Source organism: Bradysia coprophila, unplaced genomic scaffold, assembly GCF_014529535.1.
Source record: "Bradysia coprophila strain Holo2 unplaced genomic scaffold, BU_Bcop_v1 contig_232, whole genome shotgun sequence".
In the NCBI taxonomy this organism is placed as follows: Eukaryota; Metazoa; Arthropoda; class Insecta; order Diptera; family Sciaridae; genus Bradysia; species Bradysia coprophila.
In genome coordinates, this window is record NW_023503493.1 from 4,515,590 (window position 1) to 4,542,027 (window position 26,438).

General features: G+C 39.7%; 4 protein-coding genes and 2 long non-coding RNA genes across 6 annotated transcripts; 2 read left to right on the forward strand and 4 right to left on the reverse strand.

Moving 5' to 3' along the window:
• Position 1: 1 nt before the first annotated feature.
• Positions 2 to 15,185, reverse strand: LOC119076206. The gene is made up of 3 exons (XR_005087575.1): positions 15,055 to 15,185; positions 11,729 to 11,736; positions 2 to 12 (listed from the first exon to the last, which is right to left on the reverse strand). It is a non-coding gene; the product is annotated as an uncharacterized LOC119076206 (long non-coding RNA).
• Positions 6,516 to 24,361, forward strand: LOC119076183. The gene is made up of 3 exons (XR_005087553.1): positions 6,516 to 6,878; positions 22,196 to 22,204; positions 24,351 to 24,361. It is a non-coding gene; the product is annotated as an uncharacterized LOC119076183 (long non-coding RNA).
• LOC119076120 (gastrula zinc finger protein XlCGF17.1-like) lies at positions 9,638 to 10,884 on the reverse strand. Its single transcript, XM_037182788.1, has 4 exons — positions 10,697 to 10,884; positions 10,141 to 10,621; positions 9,990 to 10,073; positions 9,638 to 9,925 (listed from the first exon to the last, which is right to left on the reverse strand). Exons 1-4 carry the CDS (start codon positions 10,776 to 10,778, stop codon positions 9,649 to 9,651), a joined length of 924 nt encoding a protein of 307 aa, XP_037038683.1. The 5' UTR covers positions 10,779 to 10,884; the 3' UTR covers positions 9,638 to 9,648.
• On the forward strand, positions 13,618 to 16,011 carry LOC119076057 (T-complex protein 1 subunit beta). Its single transcript, XM_037182693.1, has 5 exons — positions 13,618 to 13,749; positions 14,018 to 14,544; positions 14,633 to 14,980; positions 15,082 to 15,524; positions 15,592 to 16,011. The coding sequence occupies exons 1-5, from the start codon at positions 13,747 to 13,749 to the stop codon at positions 15,876 to 15,878; spliced, it is 1,608 nt and encodes a 535-aa protein (XP_037038588.1). The 5' UTR covers positions 13,618 to 13,746; the 3' UTR covers positions 15,879 to 16,011.
• Positions 22,053 to 24,029, reverse strand: LOC119076043 (probable ATP-dependent RNA helicase DDX55 homolog). Its single transcript, XM_037182669.1, has 2 exons — positions 23,461 to 24,029; positions 22,053 to 23,404 (listed from the first exon to the last, which is right to left on the reverse strand). The coding sequence occupies exons 1-2, from the start codon at positions 23,950 to 23,952 to the stop codon at positions 22,100 to 22,102; spliced, it is 1,797 nt and encodes a 598-aa protein (XP_037038564.1). The 5' UTR covers positions 23,953 to 24,029; the 3' UTR covers positions 22,053 to 22,099.
• On the reverse strand, positions 24,199 to 26,243 carry LOC119076068 (probable cytochrome P450 6a23). Its single transcript, XM_037182711.1, has 3 exons — positions 25,539 to 26,243; positions 24,919 to 25,400; positions 24,199 to 24,718 (listed from the first exon to the last, which is right to left on the reverse strand). Exons 1-3 carry the CDS (start codon positions 26,120 to 26,122, stop codon positions 24,306 to 24,308), a joined length of 1,479 nt encoding a protein of 492 aa, XP_037038606.1. The 5' UTR covers positions 26,123 to 26,243; the 3' UTR covers positions 24,199 to 24,305.
• Positions 26,244 to 26,438: the final 195 nt, after the last annotated feature.

Below are 26,438 nucleotides of genomic sequence, written 5' to 3' on the forward strand. Positions count from 1 at the left end.
AATTAACTGGAACTTCACTGCTGACAATTAGTCACCGATTTGGACTCATTTTGCTTAGTATAAGTTTTACTGTTTCATGTTTCATCCATGGTTTGAGTTGTTGATAGCTCTTTAACCTCCTGTAGATGGCAGGTGTAACAATTTTCTTACTTCTGTTTGATCGGAACAATTATTGTGAAGGATGTTCAATCAGGATGTTTACAAGAGCGATATTTTCTGCCAGAGCGAAGCGAGTTGAAATTGCCTATTTATCCCAGAGGTGAACGATTTTCATATGTGCGAGGAATGATTTACCGTTTTTCTCCACAAAACGTAACATCAATTCGCCAGACTATTTTCGAAAACGTAAGCAAAGTGACATTTCAAGTGACAAAAGTTCTATTTTCTCCCCACTGGATACAAAATGCCGTTTTTCTCTCCTTAGAAATGTCATTTGACCAATCGTCGTCCAAACACAATTTCCTTATGGATTCTTGAGGGAAGGAAATAGGGTTAATCACATCGCACACCCACACAAATGAAAAAATAGTTTGATGTCGATCAGGTTCCAAATAATGTGAAAAAAATATCGAATTTTCTAGTGGTTTTGAGTCAGACATTGTTATTTGCTTACCGAGAGGAGAGAATAGGAGTTTGTTTCCAGAGCGAAGCAAGGTGAACACATAATTTTTCTCACGTGCGCGGCGTGAATTTGTTTCACCATTTTTCAAAATCCAAACAAAATGACAGTTGCAAAGATGCGAAACTGTTGTTCGTCCCATCCGAAAAACAAGAGTTGAAAAATAAGAATTTTCTCACTTTAACTGTCATCAGAGAGATAGCGTCAACAAAACGCCAATATATCACTGCATTTGAATGGAGAAAATAAGGTTATTCAAAGTTATGCACGGATGAAAAATATATTTTCATGTGTCGGGGCTGAAAATGAGCGAGTTTTGAGATTTTTCTCTGGTTTTCGACTCCTTACATGAAATTTTTTTTGAGTATCTGTTTTGGACGATTGTTTTTAGGCACTTTCGAATGCACAACTCGTTAAATTGCCTAAAAACAATCGTCCAAAACAGAAACACAAAAAACTATTTTTATGGGTTAAGAGTCATCGATGCTTTGTCGAAAGTATACATTTGGGAGTTTTTTAAATACTGGATTTTAGTTTATGATACCTTTCCACCAAAACTCATTTTCCAAAATGTACGACCGCAATAACGACCACGAATGTCTTAGCTTTCAAAAGAAAATCGATTTGGTTCTAGCAGTTTAACCGGCTCTGAGAAACGTGAGCAGTTTATGAAAATTTTGTTAAATCGCTCACGTTGTTCAAACGACTACAACCAAAACTAATTTTTATTTAAAGCTAACGCATTCGTCGTCGTTATGGCGGTTGTACATTTTGTGAAAAGGATTCTGATGAAAAGATGTCATCAATTTCATTTTTGATACACGCAAATGTAGGCAACAATTTCAGCTAGATACCGGTGCCTCTTAAGAACAATCGATTTCATTTTTTTTTATTTCTGGCTCACTAACAGCCTTTTACGGCCAATAACAAGTGCACTACGGACCATCGGCTTAACGTACCTTCTGAGCCACACCTGGAAGCATGCAAATACTCTCTGAGGAAAGTTAGGTGTTTAATTGATATCTGTGCCTAAATGTAGGCTAGATATATATGCAAAAAAATTCATCGTATTTGGATTACTTCATTCAATTTTGAATCTTTTACTTCATTTGTTTTGAACATGATTTTTGCAATATGTAAGACCGCAATGGTCAGAGCTTGTTATTTATACTTGAAGTCGTTATCGGCAACAAATGAGATGATAGGCGTTCGTAGCACGGTTGAGAGGCAGTACCCAAAATCATGTCGTCTTTGCCTCGCAACACTACTGCAAGTCAAAAAATTTACTTTGTTGATTTTAGATTAGTTAGAATTTGAATTGCTAAATTTATCAATCGAAAATGAATAAATTACTGACAACAGTTTTAGGACATCAATTGACGCACAAGATAGTACATCAGTGGGTATCATTTCAGCATACACATGGTTCAAAGAAAATTGTGTATGTTTTGGTGAGGCCATAGAAAATGACTGAACAGAGTGATGATTATTCTAAAAATAAAATCCTTTCTTGAAGCCTTCATTTTTGGCCGGATGTGGAGTCGGATATTGTGCTGCACATCATAAAGTAAGATGTAATAGTAATGGAGAGGCTTGAGTATTGTGTTTTGTAAATAATATGTCACAAAGGGAAAGCATATCCGCAGTATTATATTATCGGATCTGGAACTTCTTTCGATGAAAGTATTTTCAAATCTTTTACTTCAATTATTTTAACATACGTTTCGCTGTATAAGACCGCATTATTAAAGGGGTTGTTGTTTATTTTCGTTGTCGGTATCTGTATCGATAACAGATAACATGTAAAGAAATTTCCCAAAACTTTTATTTTTTAAATTAAGAGCAATGGACCCTTCGCCAATTTATAGACTACATTAAGGCGGAAGAATATTCGTTTTTTGATGATTTATCTGAACAAAAATCTTTTTTTTTATAGTAAAACCATTAAAGCACGCAACAATCTGTTACTTTTAAAGGAAAAATTGGTTTGTGAGTCATAACTTAACCCACTTGGAGAATGTGCAGATTACATAAATTTACATAATCTGCACAGGTTCTCCAAGTGGGTGAAGTTATCACCTTCAAACCAATTTTTCATTTAAAAGTTTCACATTTTTGCGAGCTTCAATGGTCTTACTTTTTCAAAAAAAAACTTTGGTTCAAAAAAAGCATGTTTTGCTGCCTAAATGTAGGCTACAAATTTGCAAAGGGTCCATTGCTATTAAACTGAAATTATCTCTGTTGGAATAACACTGTAGAGCTAAACACAAGGTTATAACAAAACGGATTTGCTCAGCAGTGCCATCTTTATAAGAACATATCGAGCTTCCAATTCGATTCACACATTTGTTCCGATGTTTCCTTTCATTTTCTCATTGAAACTTTCTTCCCTTTCTACAAATGATCCAGACATATCCAGACACAATTCTTGAAAATTTCTTAAAGTATACTGACCGTGCTGACAAGCTGGTGGAATCGTCAGCCGATAATAAAGCTACGGTGACTAATGTGGAAACGAAATCACAAGAGGACGATAAAGACAAATGATAACAATGGTTGTGTCGATCAAGATTCGCTCTCAAAATTTTGATTAAATAAAAATTTCACATTGCTTTCTCTCCATGCGTTTCCTTTCAGAGAAAAGTTAGAGAAAAATTTTAACTTTCAAAATCGATGACTGAGCACACTGGTTTTTGTCAGAAGTCTTTCGGTAACGACCGTAATATGTTTTCTTTGTGAGTACTTCGTAGGGTCATCGTTTGAAATCTAATGTGACCGAAGCCTAGAACTACGGTGGAACTATTTCGACTACTAGTATTTCTCTCCCAGTCGGACGTCGGAGATGGCTTACATTGTAAAGAAATCAAATTGGTCAAACGAAGGAGCCAATAAATTTAAAAATTCGGACAGAGGAACAATCTCTTTCGATGCTTATATAGACCTACTCCCATGAAAGGTACGGGGGTTAATAAGAAAAACTGTCTCAGCAATGCAAATATGGCTGCAACTTTGGTTCAGAATGCCGAATAGTAATTTTGTTGACTGCAATTACAGTTCGAGTCAACTAACTTTGTCTCTTAGTTTGCTTCAGCTGTTTTACCAGCTGGTCCGTTCATACAAACACTCTGCTTATGTTATAGTGGTTTTAAAGTCACATGTACGCGCGTGATAGTGGTAAAACAGTACAAGTACGCACAAGCAGTGCCATTGTATGAGACTGAGTGACAAAGAAACTGAAGGAAGTTTTCACACAAATTCTGTTGACATGAACTGTATTGGATGAGTGGATAAACCTAAAAAATGTATAATTTCCACGATACACCTCCATCTGCTTTAATAAAACATTTCCTGTTAGTCAGGTCTGGTCGGTAGAGGTTTGTTTAAAAGCTTCGCTCACACCCAACATTACTAGCACTTGATATTGTCATGGTAAATGTTCAGGTGGAATTTGGAATGAGAAAAAACTTTTCGTGAAATGTCCACACTATCCACACTGCGTAGAGTTTAACAATCGTTCATCCACTTCCAGTATGCATGCACACCTATAATAATGGAATCAGAACGATCGCTCCTATATCATGAATCATGATAAACTGATTTTAATTGACGAACAATTTAGTTGTCGATTTATTTCATTTTTATAAAACTATGCTGCGGCTACGCATTGACTTGAGTCAGTAACAGATACAATTTCATTCAGAATCAATGGAAATTCAATCCGTGGTAAACTTACTCACCGTTATGTCTCAGGAAGTCAGACTGATTGGCGATCTAAACGACTGCTTCAAGTTCGACCACAACATTTTCTTGGTGGACTCGTCGGTCGATATCAATCGTTTTGTGGGCAATGGAGTACATCCTCAAAGTTCATTTACTTTTACGAGTACAAGCGGAAAACTAACAGGTATGGAAGGTCTAAAAGGAATACGAAGTAAAAGCTCATTCATGATTGTTGTTCCGGAGAGTTCAACGTTCGGAAAAAACGTGAATTTACTTCAAAAGCTAAAGAAAATTCACCAATCCAACCGAAATCTGAAGATTGGAATATTTTTTCATAATATCACGACAACGGTGGACGTACGACATCATTTGCTATGGTTCAGGAACCACTTGATTGTTAACGTATTGGCTGCGGCCTACCCCAACATTGAAAGTTCGCTAAATGTTTTCACCTACCATTCGTTTGGGAAATTTGAAGTGATAAACGTAACAGACAGAGGCACGTGCGCGGAGTTTTTTCCAAGCCTAGACTGTAACTACCATGAATACGAATTCCGAGTGGCTCCATTTGTTGGCAAAACTTTCCAACAATTCTGGCTGGCAGCGTTTCAGTTAATGAATGCGACATTTCGAATCGAAAACGTCAACTACAAAAGCTTCGACGAGTATTTCCGGAATGGAATTGACATCGTGCCAGCACTTGATTTCGTCTCTACAAAGTTGTCCCCATCTTCCGCATACCCATTTATGGTAGTGCAACAAAATATCGTTGTTCCCGAACCTGAACCATATTCGGGTTTTTACGCTTATCTTCGAGTTTTGACGACGAACGAACTTTTTGGCTATTCGGCTGGTGCAATAGTCATAATCGTACTCTTGTTGACTGTCTGCCGGTACATAAAACAGCAGAAGACTTTCTTCTTTGAAAGTTTAATGGACGTTCTGAAACTTCTGATCAATGACAACAGTTCCATCCGTTATCAACGACTTTCTCGTGCCGAAACGTTCATAATTGGACCGCTAACATTCATAGGGTTCGTGGTCGTAAATGGTTATCTGTCCAGTTTGCAAAGCTATCTGACCAAGCCGGTACTACAGCCCCAGCTTAAGACACTCACTGACATCTATAATTCACCGCTAACAATAGCAGCCATACCACAATGGTTGGAAACAATTCTTGAAATGGTATCTCATCGTTCCATCTATGAAGATTGGAGCAATAAAGTTGCTGCGATGGAAGTCGTCAATTTCAAAGCTCAATTTTTCAAGTTTAACACCTCGACAGCGTATTTCATGAGCAATCTCGATATCGACATAATCTCTAGAGTTCAAAGACGACTGAACATCAGAGGCTTTTACGATACTGGTATCACCGTGTCAAACACACTTTGCACGTTTCCAGCAACCGAAGCGGTTCTCTTTTTCGACAAAATAAACGAAGTTGTTCATCTGACGCACAGCTCGGGACTGCTTCTTCAATGGTTAAAAGAAGATACCGATGAAGTGGAAAAGATGATAAGCTTGGCTCTTCGCAACAAAGTAGTAGACAAGCAGCTGGCTGATAGACTCGAATTTCCAATTTTTATCGTTTATGGTTGGATTGTCAGCACTATTGTACTCGTCATTGAAGTAGTGGTGTGGACGTGGAATAAAGGTGAGTAACGTGTATCGGATAAGCTTCAACTGAAGACGAATCGATACAACGCTAAATTTGTGCGAAAAAATGGGACCATCGTTTTGTGTCGAGAAGTGTTGGCTTTGAGTAACAATGATAAATGTTCGTGGTGATGTAGCCTGCCACGAGAGAACTCAGAATTTGTGCTAAATTAGCACAATTAAAATCGAGTCGTGTGAATTGCGGCCCTCGCTTCGCTCTTAATTTCGGTTCTGTTTTTCTGGTTTTGTTTACAAGGCAAAATCAAATAACATAATAATAACATTTCACAAAAACATATTTAGAATAGAAGAAGAACTACTAGAACGGTCAAATAAATCTTTCATTGATGATTTAATTCTGGATAGTTTCATTGAAAATCTTCGAAACGTTGTCTATAAAATGACACGGTAAAAAGTGGCACATGTTTTCAATGAAACTTAAACTCGTGTGATTTGCGGCTCTCGCTTCGCTCTGGTAGTGGACCTGCTTAGGCAAAAATTCGTGCATCATTGGAAATCGTTATAACGATGATTGTAGGTTGTTCCGTATCGATTCCTGATTCTAAATTGATGTGGGGTCAAGACGGCAGCTCAATGGTTCTCTGGTGAGCGGCCGTTATGTCCCTTTATTTCTATGATTTTTCATTCGTAAGCGAGAAGAGATATCAATCCACTTCCAAAGGATAATTTATAGAGAAAAGTCTAATTTTTTTTTGGTGAAATTTATTTTTTTACATTTGAATCCAAAATGGCGGAAAAAATTGGTCAAAGTCAAAAAATATTTTTTTCTCAAAGGAAAATCTCTGAAACCGATAGAAAGACTGTAAATTCGCAAAAACTTTCTTCTAAAGGTTTATAGAGAATTTAAAGAGCTACGTTTTCGGTTTTTATTTATTGAAATCGGGCAGCTCGTTCCGGAGATATGTCCGTAACAGTGAAGTCACCACATGTTCTTCATGTAAAAATACATCGAAATTATTATTTCAATCGACCTAAAGTTGTATTTTCTGTAAATTTTAGTAACTCAAGGCGTAACAACCGAGTTTCATATTTTCACGGAAACATGCTCCCTGTTCTAGAATTTAAGGATTTTGAAGAATCTCTGGGTTTTTTTGGATTCTCTTCAGGATTTATTGAACTGTTGAGGTGGTAGTGGGTCAGTTCCTAAAATTATGTCACTGCACATGCACAATATGTTCCCAGCTCTAGAACGTAAGTATTATGAAGGATATCTGAGGTTTTATTGGGTTACCTTCTGGACTTTTGGGATTGTTAATGTTATATTATGTTAGTTTCTAAAGTTCCATCACTTTACATGGTATACCATGCTATCAGTTCTAGAATTTGAGTAATTTGAAGGATTTTTCAAGTTTTTCTGGGTTTCTTCTGGATAGGTGAGATAGGTTTTGCCGTATTTTCTTTCCGCAGGCCGATAATCTCTTAAACGAACAGTTAGCGACAAACAAGCGAAGGGCTCCGAACGATGTAGTCTTCAGAATGTTATTGATTTTTCATCAGTGTTGGAAATGTTTAAATCAAAGGTTTTGTGCCTCGATAAATTGCGCCTAACAAATTTCTATAAGCAGCCATGTGGCAGTGGTACTTTCTAACACAAATTGAATCAGTTTTACCGAAAAATTGCTTGTTCCTTCAGCAGAACCAACTGTATGAACATTATGGAGATTAGAAGGGTCAATTTTAGGCAGATTCAGTTTTTCGCTTATAATTCGGGAAATACCAAAAGATGCAAAGCTGGCACAGCACAATGGCGATCTGCCTGACCTTCCCAAAATTTAATAGTTTTTATTTGTTGTGCGCTGTTTTGCTGTAAATAACAAAGTGTACAATATACGTACATACACTAAATGATGCGTATAACCAACGCACTTCAAGCAAAAGTGGTACTCTAAATAGGGTACTGAAACTTGACAGTGCTCCATACAAAATTTTACACTGTAAAAAGAGTGGGAATTAAATTTCATACAAAATAGTACTCTATTTGGCAGCTGTCATTAATAGCACTTTTGCTTGAAGTGCGTTGGTATAACGTAACCCAAATGTTGCGTGCTTGCTTATGTACAGCCTACATTTAGGCAGCTAATTTTTTTTCATAGACTATATTTGGGAAAGTGTTGCGTTAGCTATGTTTTGCTGTAACAAATCTGTCTTTTTTTTTCTAATCGTCAGCAGACCCGACACACCAACGAGAATTTGAATTCTGTTTTTTCGATGAGTTGCGGGAAAACAGGAAAACTACTGGTCGACCAACTCGATTTTCCTAAGACTTAGATATTTAGATTTGTATCGTCAATACATTTCATTTGATGTATCGCAAACTCCAAGCAAACGTGGTCATAATCGACAGCTGTCACAGCTGCCAAATAGAGTACTATTTTGCATCAAATGTGTGACACACTGTCAAGTTGCAGAGTACCACTAATGCTTGAAGTGCGTCGATCGCACACCATTTTTGAGCGAAGACATGCAGAGATATGCTTGTAAAACTAGTACTAGTCAAAAACAAGCAAAACACGGGTTCCCGGAAGATCTCTAAATGCTTCCGCTCAAATATTGTGTACGAAGTCAAATGAAAGGTATTGACAAGACGAAAGATGTGTTTGATCGAGGTGATTTTAAGTAATAAACCAACAATATTCTAAAAATTTAGTTTCGTGTCATTTGGTGTAGTTTTGCAAGTATAACGCTCGGTTCTACAGGGAGAAGGTATCCTGATAGGCTACTCATATGGGGCTCAAACTAGGCGTCTTGTCAATAGCTTTCAGGGAAAAAAAGTTTTTACAAAAATCGCTTGAGATTTAGTGAGAGGTAGATGCTATTTGCACCCGGGTGCAAATAGACATATAAAGACTATTTGCACCCAACTCCAACAAAATCTACAGAAATTACGCTTAGTTATTTCGTAAAAGGGAAAGTGTACACTCGACTCGACCGATCAACCGACCGAGCATCTGTGTTACATTTTGTAATGAAAAATTAACTGGAATCGTTCCATTAGCCTTTGCGTCAAGTTTTGAAAAAGTGCTGTGGAATTGAGCCTTTTCGTTACGTAAATAATAGAGTGTAAGTGTTCCCATTTGTCAAAGGAAAAATAAATTTTCTGAGCTTCAGCAAAGTATTTTCGTTTGTTTAAAACCAGACTTCAAAACCGACTTGTTTTTCCAGTGAAACGGTAAAGCGGGATTTCCGTTGGAAATCTCAGCGCACTTTCCCAAATCTTAGCCCATCTTAGGAATTAACAGTCCCTCGTCAAATCAGCGATTTACGCGAAGAATTCAAATAACTGATTCAAATTCTGTGCACTCCTGCCTCCTTCGCGATCGTGCGCAAAATCAGCTTCGTCATAGAAGGAATCACAAAGCACAGACTCAACCCTGTCTTTCCTCTGTCATCATCACTTCTTTCTGCCATGTGAATTACCCAATTGACAAAAACACTGTTGACCCGAGGCGTAAACCACTCGACTTGCAACCCTTTGAACGTGTAAGTTACAACGGCTGTAACTCTTCTGCAACTCTTTTTCTGTGCCAATAGCTCAATCTGACGGCGCTTCACCAGAACCGAGGCTTGGTCTCAATCTTCCTTTCATTTCCAACAAATTCCTCTTGAGTCAAAACAACAGCCTTTCCATTCATTCAGTCGCTCTGTATGTATTCATAGTCAACGTACTCAATGTTCATACATTCCTCAAACTTATCAATCGCTGTTGGTCTTGCATCCGAGCCCGATTTGCTCGTGGCTTGATCACGGTGATGCGTTCTCATGTGGGTTCGCAGAAATTTCCTTTCGAAGAAAGTCTTCTGGCACAGATCGCACTTGAAACGTGCCTCTTCCTGTCCGTGCGTTCGACGGTGTCGCCTCAGATCCGTCGAATGTGCATAACTCTTCGCGCAGAATGGACACCTGTACGGACTGTAAAACAGTTATTTGTTAGTTACACGACATCAGGCACCGCGTCATTATTCGATTTACTCACCGTTGGCCTGTGTGAATGCGCCGGTGACAATTGAGGCCGGATATGTGGGAAAAAGCCTTCGGACATTGGTCGCATTTGAACGGGCTGCAATTGGAACGAAGTGCGTGAATTGTGAGATTAGGGAAGTGAAGTGGAACCTGTTGGATATTACCGTTCGTTTGTGTGGATGCGAAGGTGGAACTCCAGGTTGGTCTTCTTGTTGAATCCGTTGTTGCAAATGTGGCAGATGAATCGTTTGCCCTCATTCGAATGGGTTTTCCGGTGACGTTCAACTGCCGCTTCGTTGATGAAAAGGCGACCACAGATATCGCATGCAGAGTTTGCAGCTACCATCTCAACCGAATCGATGTCGTCGTCGACATATTTCTTCTGAGAATTCACTTTTAATCGGGTGACTGTCATCCGTGCAGCACCGTCGTCGCACTGTCCAGATTCATTTGTTGTGCTCGTTCCGTGTACGTGCCTCCGATGATAGGAATATTGTTTGTCGCCAATGAACGTTTTCTTGCAGTCGTCGCATGTAATCGGTTTAAAGTGGTCGCGGACGTGCGATTGAAAGGTCAGTTTGTCATTGAATTTCAGCGGGCACAGGGTGCATTTGAATGGGAAGGATTGGATTGCATGAAATGTTTCTGCAGAGATGGATTTGTCGTTGATAACAACATTTGCTTAGTAGGCGAAGTGTGTTGACAAAAACATTAACAAACCTTGGGATTCATTTTGACAGTTGGACGATAGAATCTCTATGCTTTCCAGCTGAACAATTGTTGCAGAGTCGAATAAACTCATTTGGCAAGTTTTACTTAAATTTCACTAAATGTTTTGCTAGATCCCAAGTTCGATCTATCGAGTATATTTTGCACTGAAAAACATTCAGCTGCTGTCATAAATGTCACTCAATTTTAACAGAGAAATTGCGCTTGGGAATCGAAATCGAGTGGAAACAAATTCCCAGTGGTTTTTTCATAGTCTTTTGTTCACACCGTTCACACGGTCCAAACCGTCCAAAATTTGGACTTCAAACAAACTGTTAATATACTTTGGTGTTAGGGTAGCCTCAGAGTCGGCCTTTTTCATTCCGTCTTGCCTCTGTGTACGTGACAGTTGTCATATCAAACAATGTGCTCTATTGTATGAAATGCCAACTGTTATGAACACGGAGGCAAAACGGAATGAAAACGAACTGTAAATTCAGACTTAAGTATGGTTTCCACTCAACAAAAAGTACTCAGTAACAACTCAGCCAGGAAAGAGGGAGCTGTTAAATAAACAAAGCAAAAATTGAAAAAATTCAATTTTGTCTCTCACACGGAGCACTTTATAACTCGCTTCTTTTCTATTGTGAAAACAAGTCTGTCAAGGAAAACGGAGGCAAAACGGAGTACGTGTGAATTCCACTTAATGTCAGTTCATGGCTCTTTACCTTGCTCTTTTGCAATGACCATGACCATTAAGTTAATTCGCAGTCGTCCACTTTGCCTCTATACTATTATACTCTCATTTTAGTGCCGTTTCTATTGTTCTATTGCTTCGGTGACTTTTACATTGTTTTAATTCTAACTCTTAAAACTCTTCTTCAGGAAAACGGAGTCAAAACGACTGGAAAATGGATGTGAATGAAAATTAATTTTTGAGATAGAATTTCAGTATTGTTTCCACTCAACAAAAAGTACTCCTTTAGAGAGCAAGCTGTTAAGTAAACAAAGCAAAAAATTAAAAAACTAAATTTTGTCTCTCACACTGAGCACTTTTTTGGTAAGTGGAAATCAATCCTTATGGTGTAGGTGTGCGTCAGAAATTGAATATTGAGTGAATAAAAAATATTTTTCAACGCTTCGTTGTATGACAATGTCGTGAAAGAAGAGGGTAACACACTTTCGATTTTACCGCGGAGGCGGTCGCATCAAAATTGTCCTGTGGCGCCAAATAGAACTGCGAAACTTTATATTACGAACAAAATTGTTTTCAGTTGACTTTTCATACAATATGTAATTAGTGTGTCTCACATCAGACTTGATGTCACCCGCCTTCGTGATTGTCTTAACCTGTTCTTTCAGAACTTTGGTGAATTGAATTGTTCTGAAAGAACGGGTTAAGACACTTCTAAGTTGATCTCGAAGGCGGTGAAACACAAATTTTGACAATTTAGACGGGTTTTGTTAAACATACTCATCACAGATTGTTTGAAATGGTAACTTGATAAAAATAATTATTTTTAGACCCGTACGAAGTACTGGGGTCCTATAGGTTTACGCATACGTTTGTAACACGTCGAATTGGACTCCCTGAGTAAGGGGAAACCTATTGTGGTTGTCTAGAGATGCCAAATCCGCGAAAAAAAATGTCCGTCTGTCCGTCTGTCCGTCTGTCCGTCTGTCTGTCTGCACGATAACTTGAGTAAAACGCATCCGATTTTGAAAATTCTTTTTTTTCCCGTTTGGTAATGTCAAAAGACAGGCTAAGTTCGAAGATGAGTGATTTTGGATCGACCACTCCCGAGCTGTGGCCCAATAAGTGCTTTACGGTTTTTCGAAGATATCTCCGGACATTTAAACGTTAAACTTGTAAGTGATAGTCAAATAAAAGGTATTTACAATACCGATCGACAAAAAAAAAGTTTATGGAAATCGGATGACCGACTCGTGAGTTAGACCCCTTGGTGTGGAACAGGCACAGGGCGGCAAGCAGTTTTTGCTTGTAGGTCGGCCACATTTGAACATATTTCGTCTGTTTTAGCTTTATTAGATAGGTATTGACCCAATCAGGGAAAACAAATGAATTTTTCTTTGTTTGAAAGGTATTAACGAATGTAAAGCGTCGGTACTATTTTCGGTTTCCTAACAAAATGGCTGCCGGCGGCCATATTGGATTTTATTAAAAGTGATATATCTTGGGAAAAATGGTACTTAGAGAGTTTCTGTTAACATGGAAATAATGTGTTAAGTGTGTGGGGTTTCAGGGATTCCATATACGGACATCTATATATACCTATATACAGCTATATTGAGCTATATACAGGCATATAGAGCTATATAATAGCATATATTTATCTGTGAAATGTTTATGTATAGTGAAATATAGTTAAATATAGCTGTATATAGCTGTTTAAATAGGAATTTATGAAATTTGACTTCGTACGGGGCTGTCTATATTGCCTCCGGCAATTTAATTGTATATGATAACAAGACAAAGAGTGGATGATGTAAGTGATTTTAAAGGGAGAATAGTTTTTCAGCAGAGAAGAAAATGAAGTAAGAGTTTCACATTAAAGGCTTTTGATACGAATAGGTGTTTCGTACGGGTCGGCGTAAGCTATGTTTTTCTTCAAGATATGAAAAATATGAAAAGAATTTTTGTGTTTAACAAGACATGTCTAAATTGTCAAAATTTGTAGTTCACCCGCCTTAAACTGTTCCTTCAGAACCTTGATTCAATTTTCTTAGTTAATTACGGCACGATCTGTCACGTAAACGGAGGCTAAATTAAACCCAAAAAGAAATTGTCTTTTGTCTTTTTTGTACGTTTGTGTCACTTTGAAACCTTTGAAACAATAAACGGCATCTGTCCCATCTCTCTGATTTCTACGCAATTACGCATCAATTATTCGTGCTGGGACAATCCGCTCACATCTCCATTTTATTTTCGTGATCTGTCTTCTCCGCCTTCTCCGTCCTCTCATAAATTCAACACTCTCTCCGCTTTCTGTGTCTTTTTGAATCATCGTTGTCGGTATCGTATTCACTTAAAATCAATCAAAATGGTAAGAAATTGCTTCAAATTTGCGAATAACATCAATCAAAACAGTGTTCATAAATCAATAAATGTCGGACATTCAAATGAATGTTTCCAGTCTGTGTGAATGAGTGCGAATATTGCGTTCGTTTGGCCGGGTGTTTTCTAACCTATACCACGTGAGACAGAAGGTGTATGTTCTGGATGGTTCTCAGTGTTTTTTAACGATTTTTGTTAGGCAAAATGACGAGATCTGTCACATTGGTAACGAATTTTGTGCAATTTTCTGTTCGCAGGAAATGTCATTGAATCCGGTGCGCATTCTGAAGAATGAGGCCCAGGAGGAAAAGGGCGAAATAGCTCGCATGTCCTCGTTCATCGGAGCAATAACAATCGGCGATTTGGTCAAGAGTACTCTTGGACCGAAAGGCATGGACAAAATTCTAGTCTCGTACGGCCGGAACAGTGGAGACGTTCAAGTCACAAACGATGGAGCCACCATCCTTAAATCCATTGGTGTCGACAATCCGGCCGCTAAAATTTTGGTGAACATGTCACGCGTCCAAGACGATGAGGTGGGCGACGGTACAACATCGGTTACAGTATTAGCCAGCGAATTGTTGCGCGAGGCGGAAAAACTGATCGAACAAAAAATGCATCCGCAAACCATCATTGCCGGATGGCGACAGGCTGTTGAAGTTGCGCTGGACGCGTTGACTAAGTTCGCTCAGGACCATTCAAGTAACGTGGATGCGTTCAGAGAGGATTTGATGAACATTGCCCGGACGACATTGAGCTCGAAAATTCTGTGTCAACACAAAGAGTGAGTCCACCGTTCATTATGCCTGTTGCGACCATTGTGTCCAATTGAAGTTAGTTCATGACCAACTGAAATCGTCTGCTTCCCACAGATTCTTCTCAAAATTGGCCGTCGATGCAGTGCTACGCCTGAAAGGATCTGCTGACCTGAGAGCCATTCACATCATCAAGAAAACGGGAGGTACACTGGAAGATTCCTTCTTGGACGATGGTTTTCTGTTGGACAAGAAACCCGGCGTTCACCAGCCGAAGCGCATCGAGAAAGCCACCATCCTGTTGGCCAACACTCCCATGGACACCGACAAAATTAAAGTGTTCGGTTCGACCATCAAAGTCGACTCAATGGCTCGCATTGCCGATTTGGAATTGGCTGAGAAGGAGAAGATGAAGGACAAAGTGAACAAAATCTTGTCACACAAGTGCAACGTATTCATTAACAGGTGAGTTGGCTGCTCTGACTGACAAAGCATTTTCTGGCCCAATCGGGACACAAGGTGTAGGAGTCCTGACAAACTGATTGGAACCCTCTCTCTCCTTACAGACAATTGATCTACAACTACCCCGAACAACTGTTCGCCGACGCCGGTGTTATGGCCATCGAGCATGCCGATTTCGACGGAATCGAACGTTTGGCCCTGGTCACTGGGGGCGAAATCGTCTCAACATTCGACAATCCCGAATTGGTCAAGTTGGGCGAATGCGATGTCATCGAACAGGTGATGATTGGCGAAGACATTCTGTTGAAGTTCAGCGGCGTTAAGTTGGGAGAAGCATGTACAATTGTCATTCGTGGTGCCACACAGCAAATTATCGACGAGGCGGATCGTTCCCTTCATGATGCGTTGTGTGTTTTGGCTGCTACAGTTAAGGAGACACGCATTGTTTATGGTGGTGGATGTTCGGAAGCGTTGATGGCCTGTGCCATTTTCAAAAAGGCTGTCGAAACACCGGGCAAGGAAGCTATTGCCATGGAAGCCTTTGCTAGTAAGTTCCAGGAAATAGAATTTCGTTTCTGAAGAAATTAAAACCTTTTTCGTTCCCCTCTTAACAGGAGCTCTTCTCCAACTACCAACAACCATTGCCGATAACGCCGGCTACGATTCATCACAACTGGTGTCCGAACTTCGTGCATCGCACGCTCAAGGTAAACAGTTCACCGGATTGGACATGGAAAATGGTAAAACTGGCGACATGAAAGAGCTGGGCATCACCGAATCATTCGTGGTGAAGCGGCAGGTATTGCTGTCCGCATCGGAAGCAGCCGAAATGATATTGCGGGTGGACAATATCATTCGATGTGCGCCACGCAAGCGTGTGCAAGATCGAGGAATGTGTTAGGTTCGGTTTTTCACTTTCGATTTTCGCGGAAAATGCTTTCGTTTTCATTTAACTTGTCGCTTTAACTAACCCACTCTCAACCATTTTTTGTAGCATTTTAAGATTTAATAAAAAGAGAAAATGTCACACTCAGTCGCGATGCGTTTTACTTTGGTCAGTTGAGAGATCTTTTTCTGCTTCATTTTTTGTCGTCGCATAAACAGATTTATTGAGTTGGTGTAGTTGGTGCAAGATCAGTGATTACTAATAGGACAGGACAGTCAGTATGCCATCCCACGACCTCTGGAACGGTTAATTTTTTTGAAAGTAAAAGTAGGGCCATCGAGAGGAGCAGTTAACTTTATGGAATGAACAAATTTCGATTTGCATAGCCAACCTCATTCAATTCAATCTTTGTGCCTGCTGATCTTACTGCTGATTTATTTAACTTATGAATTAAAGGTCTCTCGTCAAATCAGCCTGATATTTAGTGGTATGCCCTCAAGTCTTTTCAGGGATTTCTGAATGTGATGTCACGGAAAGTCACAAAAAGACAAAAAAAAGTCGCGAAAATTCTACGATATCCGGATATTCTCGGATCTATTAATACTGTATAAAAGAACCGTAAGTGCTGGGCAACTCCACAAATAAGGCCATAAGGCGATTCCTGCTCTTGGAAAAAAGATTCCAAAAGGATCCAGAGCTAAAGGAAGAATCCGTTACATTTCTAAGAAAATACGATAACCTTGGACACATGGAACGAGTACAGTTGGAATCCATTACTGATGAGAATTATTTCATCCTCATCATACCGTTAGAAATCCATCCAGCAGCAAAACGAAATTTCGGCGCCCATGGTAGTTCTATGATTTGCGATTGGAGGTGGTTTCTTTAGGATTTATGAACTTCCATCAGGTTTTTTGATGTGATCGGGTTATTTTTGACATGGACAACCTGTTCTCATGGTAGTTCACAGGATTTGGGATTCGAGGTGGTTTCTCTACGATTTCCATCAGGTTATTTAGTTCTTTTTTTTTAGAAGAAGAAGATTTAGTTCACCAAAACATACTTACAAAAGAAATGATATCAGACAAAAACCTCTAACAACCCCTAAAAGAGGATAGAGTGACGCAAGTACTTTACTTACAAAAGATCTGATTTCATTTCATTGATTTATTGCTTTAATATAATTCGACGGCTGAGACTGTCAGTGTAAGTTCATTTCAATCATTCCACTTATACAAAACCATCATCCAATTTACAGATGTAATTCAATGATCATTGTTTGCAGTTGCAAAAGTGGTGTGTTCCTGAAAAAAGAAACGTTTCTCGGATCCTTTTTAGCCCCGTACGAAGTACTGGGGGCTTATAAGATTAATATTCCGTTTGTAACACGTCGAATTGGAAGCAGACAGTAAGGGCAAAGCATTTGGTTATGTTCATAGATGACGAATCCGCAATAAAAAAAATGTCCGTCCGTCCGTCCGTCCGTCTGTGACCCCTCTAGCTTGAGTAAATCGCAACCTTTTTTCAAAATTCTTTTTTTCCCCGATTGGTATCGACAAAAGTAAGGTCAAGTTCGAAAATGGGCATGGTAGGGTCGGCCCCTCCAGAGCTAGGGCCCTATAGGTGTTTTTCAGTCTTTCGGCGATATCTACCGAAATACGCACGCAATAGCTGCTTGTGATATATCAAATGAAAGGTATTCACGAGTAGAACAAAGTTGCTGAACATTGTTTTTGGGTAAGATGCAACGGTTGTTGGGAGGGCTCAAAGGTCGTTACTCGGCCCTAAGTGTTCTTTGCACATAAATCGAGTAAATCTCATCCGACTTTGCTAGTTTTAGTTTTTTATGGAAGGTAAATGAATACCGAAAAGAACGTGGCGAAAAAAGTTTCAAATTTGGGCCCTTGGACTAAGGCCGCTACTCGGCCCTAAGTGGTTTTTTGCACATAAATCGAGTAAATCTCATCCGATTTTGATTGTTTTTGTTTCATTTGAGAGATAATTGAATACTGAATGGAAAGTTAGCAAAAAATTTTGGGTTTCTAAAATAATGTCGTAAATTGTTGGTTTTATTTGAGAGGTACTTCGTACGGGCTTTCGTAATTGCGCTATGCGCAATTTTAAAAATGAACACTTTCAGTAAATTTGACCATGCCCAACTTGACTTGCCTTTTGGTAACAGACGCATTAGATGGTTGTAGACGTATTAGGGTTCCGGGCGTATTACGGCTACGGACGTATTATGCTTACGGACGAAATAGGATTACGGGTCGTACGGGGCTAAGTCGCAGCAAACGCTCCGACTGTTCTGATGCCTTGTTTTATAACGAAATTATCCAACAAAATTCGAGTTAATTTCAATTTCATTTATTCACCGCAGAAATATATCAGCTGTATACAAATTTTACAAGTTTTACAAACATTAAATTACTAGTCAAAACTTTGAAAAAATTAAAACACCAACAGTCTTTACAGTCAAAATGAACACATAACATCAATCCAATCAACCTAAAAGTTCGCCATCCACAACCTCGTCATCTTCCTTCAGTTTTTCCTTTCACTCTCGCCTTAAATTCATTACGACTTAACACCATAAGACCACTATATTTGTTCACTAGTCTGATTATTTTTGCCAACGGTTCGTCTCGTCTCGTAGACAACTTCAGCCAGTGGTCTATCATTTGTGAACGATCGATGCTGCTGTCTTCTGATCACATCACATCATTGATTCTTTTCTTATACAAGTCGTATGCTATTAGAGCATTTGTGATCTTTCTGCGTGTAGATAATTTGTCCAGTCCAATTTTCTTACATCGCTCTTCGTATGGTTCCAGTCTGTACGGCGGAATACGGTTTGTGTCTCCCAATGCATACATAACAGACTGTTTTTGAACTGACTCGATGTCATTGCTGTAGTTCTGTTGGTACGGGTCCCAAATAACTGACGCAATAATGCATACGTAAGGTCAAAACTGGAATGACCTTACATATGCATTATACAGCACCACCAATGCTCTTGTGCCAAACTGTCCTTTTGATACAGACTTAATAAAACCCATTGACTGTCTCGCCCTGGTTATACTTCTTTCCATGTGTGCGATAAGTGTAAACTTCACATCGACCGGGATGCCAAGATCTCGAACTTCCTGCTTTCTTTCAACGACAAGATCCCCCATAAAGTACGTAACGTAATGCGGATCGTTGATTCGTGCTATTGTGATTACTTCGCATTTCTCCAGGTTTTTTTTTTATTAAAGTAAGCCGCTCTACTAGCGTAGAGCACGCACGGGGGCCTCTGTTTGGGCCCATTGTACTGGCTTTGGGGTTGGGTTAGACATTCGCTGTTGTATGGGACTATCCCAAACTAACGGTGTAGCTCGGAATGTCCTCCGATTGCAAAGATCTATTTCCTCAGGCTCTGCCTGAGTATGTTTTTGTCAACACATTACTTCATCTATTTAATGATGAAAGTGACAGAAACAGCAGTGAAATTTTTAAGGCAACGATATCATCGAGCATTACAATCACTGAAGCACATGTCTGAATATGAAAAAGAACAAAAAGTCTTGTACAAAGCCTGTACCGTTTGTACCGATAAAAATATCATTCTGCATTTCCAATGGAAATTTTCCTTACAAACCAAATTCACTGTTCAATATGAATTTTAACTTAGTTTTGCTCAAAAGAAGTCCAAGTACCGCTACAGCTGTAAATAACAATTAGATAGTTTACACATTCAATAATATCATGAGCCATCAGGCAAGAGATCCGTGGATCATTAGAATCAGGTTCATTAAGAGTCCCGACATAGAGCCATACGGCGAAGAGTTCTTTCGAACGATTGTACAACAATTGTACCAGAAATTTCATTGTAAATCCAAACAAAATCATCGCTGTTCATAAGCACATGTCCGTAAACAAAAGAGAACAATAGAATTGTACAAGAATTGTATTGATCAAAGAAAAAGTGGTTCACGAGCAAACGATTTTGATTTTGTCAATAAATTTTAAATTATTTCACTATTTGACCACACAAAATTAGCCAAGAAACATCGAAAACATCAAAAAGCAGCACAAAACTAGACAAAATCACAAATCTATGTACACAAAGAAGCACAAAAGAAACACTTTCAGAGAGCGACGTATAAACACGTCCGTTCACTATGCCGTTCACTGTCTCATCCCTCTTACCATTAGAAACAATGTTTCAGTTGCGAGCCCTCCTCAGTTCTCCAGGTTAATAACGGAAGCCTGTTCCTTTCGCTCCATCTCAAAACGTTGTCAATGTCAGCTTAGAGTTGTCTTGAATCAGCCGACGAACCAACTTCCATTAACAATTTTATGTCATCCGCAAATAGAAGTGGAAGGGCAAATGAGACACACTCCACAATGTCATTAACACCAATCAGGAACAATGTTGGGCCAAGAATACTTCCAGCAGGAACACCTGAAGTTGCTGTATAAGTCCTAGATTTGACATCACCAATTACAACATAGAACAGCTGGCCAACAAGAAATTCAAAAAACCATCTGGTTCTTTTTCCAATGCCAAACCATTTCATTTTTTTAATGAAGATTCGATGCCAAAGTTTGTCAAATGCATTTTTAAAGTCACCATAGAAGATGTCGAGTTGCTTTCTTCTTGATTATGCTTCGTGTGCTATAATGGAAAGATTTAGCAAGTTTGTTTCTACCGAACGTCTCAGTCTGAAGCCGTGCTGCGTATTTGACATGTTCGGATTAATTCTATCCAAAAGCTTCAGCTGAATCGCGTACTCATAAACTTTTAAACTGATTGCAACAAAAATCATACCAGAAAATTTTTAGGAAGAAAATTATAATAAAAAAGTTTGCGTCACAAGGGGCAGATGTTGAGGAAGGAAAATTTTTAAAATTGGGAAATATATTCCTTTAAAAAATGGAATTCAAACGGAAGAAAGCCGAATCATCTGCCACTTTTTGACGCAATATTTTTTATTATAATTTTCTTCCTAAAATTTTTCTGGTAAATTTTTGTTGATAAGCCTTTCGCGTACTTTCCTCATCAGCTGCCATTTTTATGACGCATACCTTTTTGCGTGTCGAATCTGTAAGCGTCACCTACACCGATATCAGTTCTTTTGTAAGTGAATAACAGGACTTGCGTCACACCTCCACTGGTTTTGGGCGATATCAGCTCATTTGTAAGTTGTGATTTTTTAGAAATTGGTCGCAGATAATAGACAATCATATTGTGCAGTTTGAACGAAAATATTCTTCTTACAAAACTGTATAACTTTCTCTTTGATCTGAATCTTCCAGCTTTCATTTGACGAAAATCGAAAATTTGACACGCTTAAAACGCTCATAGCTCCCAAATAAGCGACTTTTTAGGGAAACAATGAAACACGTATCGACTAGAATCTAAAACTCTATAACTTTGTCTTTTACACGAGGTTTCTATCTGCCTTATTTTCCGAGTTATGGCTGACATAGCTCGCACTTAAAACGCTCATAGCTCCCAAATAGACGACTTTTTAGGAAAACCATGAAACACGTATCGAATAAAATCTGAAACTCTATAAATTTGTCTTTTAAACGAACTTTCTATCTTTTATATTTTCTGAGTTATGGGTCATATAGCTCAATGCCTCAAAACGCTCATAGCTCCGAAATTATAAGCTTCTAAGAAAATTCCTTCAAATTAGTTTCTTAGAATTACGTCCTTAACATACCCTGAAAATTTCAGCCAAATTCACCGGTAAATTCAAAAGTTTTGAAATTTAATATCTCGGCCAAATTTTAACCTTATGAGGCGTGTGATAGCTCGTTGAACTCGTATGGACGCCCAGATTACGAATAAAATACTTTGGGGGTAGTAGGAGCAAAGGGGGAAAAGTCAAAAAGTTCGTGTATATATGTTCCTCAGTCCTGCGAAAAAAAATTTTTGTCAAATTTTTCAGTGTGAACGGACTTGCGTCACGGCCCTTCACTAACGTAGGGCCATGATCTGTTCTTGACTAGACAATGATAAACGTTGAACTCTAGCTTTACCTGTTATCTATGCTAGAACTAGTGAAGTAATAAACCTGGTATGAAACAGTAGGCGATGCTTTAAGCAAAAGAAGTAAAAGATTCAATGACTATGACTTAGAAAACGCCGCTTTCGGATCCATTTTATTAGCGCCAAGTCAATGAAAAATCATTCGATTCGAAAACAGAAAATATTTTTATTCCTCACCTCAATTTATCAATTCTTAATCGCTATCCTCGATTCCCATTTGCTTATTGAACTCTTCGTCGCTAATTTTCTTTCGTTTCAGTTTTTTGAACATCGCAATATCGTTCGCCAGTTCCTCAATGTCTTCGTTCGTGTAGCCGCCCTTTCGTTTCTTTTTCTTCGGCTCACTGGGCGCTGCATTTTTCAGTTGCTTCTTCCCCTTTCTCTCCTCTTTCTTCGTCTTTGTTTCGACTTTTTTCTGCTTGCTCAGCGACCAAGCTTCGGTCTTCCTTTGGAATTTCTTGGTTGAACCGGGCCACTGTCCCGTTTCCTGGTAAATTTCTAATTTTCGCTTCCGTGACGCTTCCTTCTCTTTGTTCTTATAACCGATGGTCAAAAAGTCGATAGCATCTGCAGGTCCAACAAAATCACTCGAATCAACATTCTTCAGTTCCGGCATCAATGGCATTCTGAGCAGCCCGTATCCAGTGGCTATTCGTCCCAGATTCAAATCAGCCACTCTGAGAATGTAGTTACACTCATGCTTACTGTAAGCTCGGATGTGCGACACAAACGCTCGGTTTCCTTTGTCATAAATCGTTCGATCGTCGATCTGGATTTGGTGCAGTATTTTGTTGACATCCTCGTAGCTCCTGGTCGCTTCGCTGGTAACCGATTTGAGGGAAACCTTCTGGTTTCGCTGTAAAAACTCCACATACGCGTCCTCGGTCGGCAGTATCAAAATCAGTGCATTACCGTCGTGACCCTGTCGTGCCGTTCGACCGACTCGATGAACGAATGCGGCCGCATTCGATGGCGGTTCCCATTGCAGTACCCAATCCATTTCGGGTATATCCACGCCACGGGCAAGAACGTCAGTGCACAGCAGAAGGACTTTGGGAGTTTGACGGAATTTTTCCAGAATTTTTGCCCGACGATTTTTCATCTTACCGTGCAGTGACAGGATTTTGCGATCTTTTATGAACTTCGGTATCACGTCGGCCCAGTATTCAACGCAAGCACAGGTGGGAAGGAACAGCATTGCCTTTTGGATGTTGTTTTGGTCGATGAAATCCAACAGTTTGGCGAATTTGTTCTCCGGCTCAACGATCATGTAATAATTTTGCAACAGCAGTGGAGTGCTTGTGGCTGCCTTTTCACGGACACTGACCATCACGGGATTCCGGAGACCAGCTCGCATTAAATCCTGCACTTCCTTCGTTTGTGTGGCCGAAAATAATCCGGTACGACGTTGCCGAGGCATGTAGCTCAGAATTGTGTTGATGGCGGACGTGAATCCTAAATCGAGCAGTCGGTCAGCCTCATCGAGTACGAGAATTTCCTAGAATGGAATACGTTAGTTGTCGGAGTCGCGGGATGACACGATCATTTACTCACCAAACTCTTCACATTACCGGCCAAATTGAGGTCATTCTTTCGCTCTAATAAGTCCACCAAACGTCCCGGCGTTGCAATCAAAATGTTCGCTCCAACTTTCTTCAAATACTGGACATCTTCCTCCACATTATTGCCGCCCACCAGCAGTTTCTGTTGGAATGGGATTTCCGGATGTGCCAAAAACTGGTCGAGTACCTGACTGGTCTGGGCAGCGAGTTCCCGTGTCGGCGAAATGATAATCGAACCGATCTCAAATTGTTTCCACGGATGTTCGCGATGACGTCGCAGCAGCAGTTCCAGAGTCGGTACAATGAACGCAAGTGTTTTGCCAGAACCTGTGACAGCTTCAGCGGCCACATCTTTGCATGACATTAACAGTGGGATTGCTGCCGATTGGACTGGAGTCATTTTATCGAAACCGAAACCGTTGATCACCTCCAACAGATGTTGGTTGAGCGGTTTCGACAACTCTGACCAACTTAATTTGGCCATTTCGATAGGATTGTAACGCGATGTAAACAAAAACACGTTTTGACAAAGTCACACTTGAGTGTAGAGTGTGACAGTGGAGAGATCGGCGCATGCGCCATGATAGGTTTTCATGACAGAAGTGACAGAAGGGAAATTGTATGAGAATTGACCGGATTTACAGTACGAGTTCTAATCCGAATATTTGAAATTTTTGGCGCAATTACGGAGTGATTTGCTACGAGGGTAATTTCAGTCTTCAGTCACAGGTCTAGAGCAGCTCCTTTATTCAATCATCAATTCAAGTGCATTTTACAACATATCTCTTGCAGGTGAGACACTACTCTAAAGGAACTTTTTTTCCTGATTCTGTAAAGCTAAATCTTGCTGACCTTCAACCACATACCGCCTTCCGGTGATAGAATAACATTTCTCAATGAATATTTCAACTCTCCCATCGTTTTACTGCAGCTCGTAAATTCGAATTTGGATAGCAAACTGATGAGTCCGATTCGAGTCTGCACCATGCCGAAGCGGTAACCGATGCAGCTCCTGGGACCATCACCGAATCCAAGGAACATTCTGTCGTTCTCTACCTTTTTTTCGGCTGAAAATCGTTCCGGATCGAATTTGTCCGGATTCGGATAGTATCGTTTGTCTCGATGGATGCCCAGCACCGGAATTATTACGGTTGAATCCTTCGGTACGGTGTGATTGGTCTCTTGGATGTGATAATCTTCGGTCGTTTTGCGGATAAGGACTCCAACGGGCGGATTCTTACGAATTCCTTCTACAAAGAGAGTTTTCGTTCAACAAATTTTAAAATTATTTACGATATGACCATAGCACTTCTCCTAGCATTACCCCTCGTATCTCAGACATCAGACTTGCATGTGTTGCCTGATTTAACTCACATCAACGAAGTTCATTCTGATTCTATGTTAATGCTTGGACCAGTGCTATGGTGTACCCTTTCAATTCTTGTTCTACCATTTATGATTTGGTCGATGTAGCTCATTTCCATCATTGCTTCATACGTCAGCACCCCGTTGTGTCGTTCCAAAACCGTCACAATTTGATGACGAGCCTTCCGCTGTATGTCCATGTTTCGCGCTAATTCGTACAGCACGAAAGTCATACTGGTCGCAGACGTCTCAAATCCGGCCAGGAAAAACACGAACGCTTGTGCAGCTATTTCATCGATGGTTAGCGATCCCTCTTCCTGATTGGTCAAGTTAATCAAAATGTCCATGAAGTCATTCCTTCGGATGTCGTTGGCTTTCCGATGATGGACTGTCTCGTGAACGATGTTCAGAAAGAAGTCACTCACATCGTCCCGTATAACTTTTGTTCGTATCATCACAGCGAGCCGCTTAAATGAGCCGATCAAAAATGTGATAATTGGTTTGTGTCTTGGCGCTTCGAAGGTTCGCTTTCCCATACGCCAAAATTCTGCATCGGGATTGGTTAGACTGGTAACGACGAGAACGTTGGAAATACAAGAAAAAATTAGATTCCGAGCAGAATACCAAGCCATCAGAATTAGTTCACAACGATACTCGAACTTCAGTCCGACAATATCAACACTTGACTCGCTGGCAACTACTTACCTATTACACTCAATGCCGAAGGCACATTTCCCGATAACATCAGTGGTATATCGGGCCAGAATATCTTTCATCTCCAACACGCACTCCCCATCAATCGTCTGTACCGATATGTACTGTTGCAGCGACTGGCCAACGTCTAACATTGTGGGAAACATGAATTTCATTTTGCCCGATGAAAATGTTGGCGAAATTTTATTCCTCAAAATTTTCCACTTATCAAAATTCAGCGAAAATAAGTGGGCGCTCAATTTATCATCCCGTTCGTTGTAGAAAATGCCACGGTCCTGGAAATGTTTAAAGTCTTTGATCAGAACATTTCTGATCACGCTCGGATCGTTGACGATCAAGACTGGCCGTTGAAAGAAGTACACGCCGAAATACGGATATTTGTCTTTGGTTTGATTGTAAAAATCGCGTATCAGCAAGGAGATCTGTGTCGATCGGCCGATTTCTTTGATATTTCCGTATGGAATGGTTGGCTTCAGTTGTGGTATTCCTCTACGTTCCCAGTAGGTGAAGATGTGCTTCAGATAAATGTAACACAAGAACAACACCAATAGTACCAGCACTGCTGTTGCTGGCATTTTTTTTGTCACTAAGCACCAAAAATACGTTGGAAAAACTTAGAGAAAAGATTTCTCGCACTAATTGGTGCGATGAATGATCTCAACTTAAAACTGTATCAATGGATTCGTATTGGGCAAATGTTTGGATTCGAATGCAGTCATCGTAAAAGTGCATTCAAGAGTACACAGCGAAAAGAAAATCCAATTTCATGAAAAACGATTAAATGAAAGACTCAACCGAATCACATAAAATGTAACTCTAAAACCGTAGGTATGATATGGGAACGTTGATGTGCTTGTTCATGTTCATTGGTTCACTGAATCGATTATATGT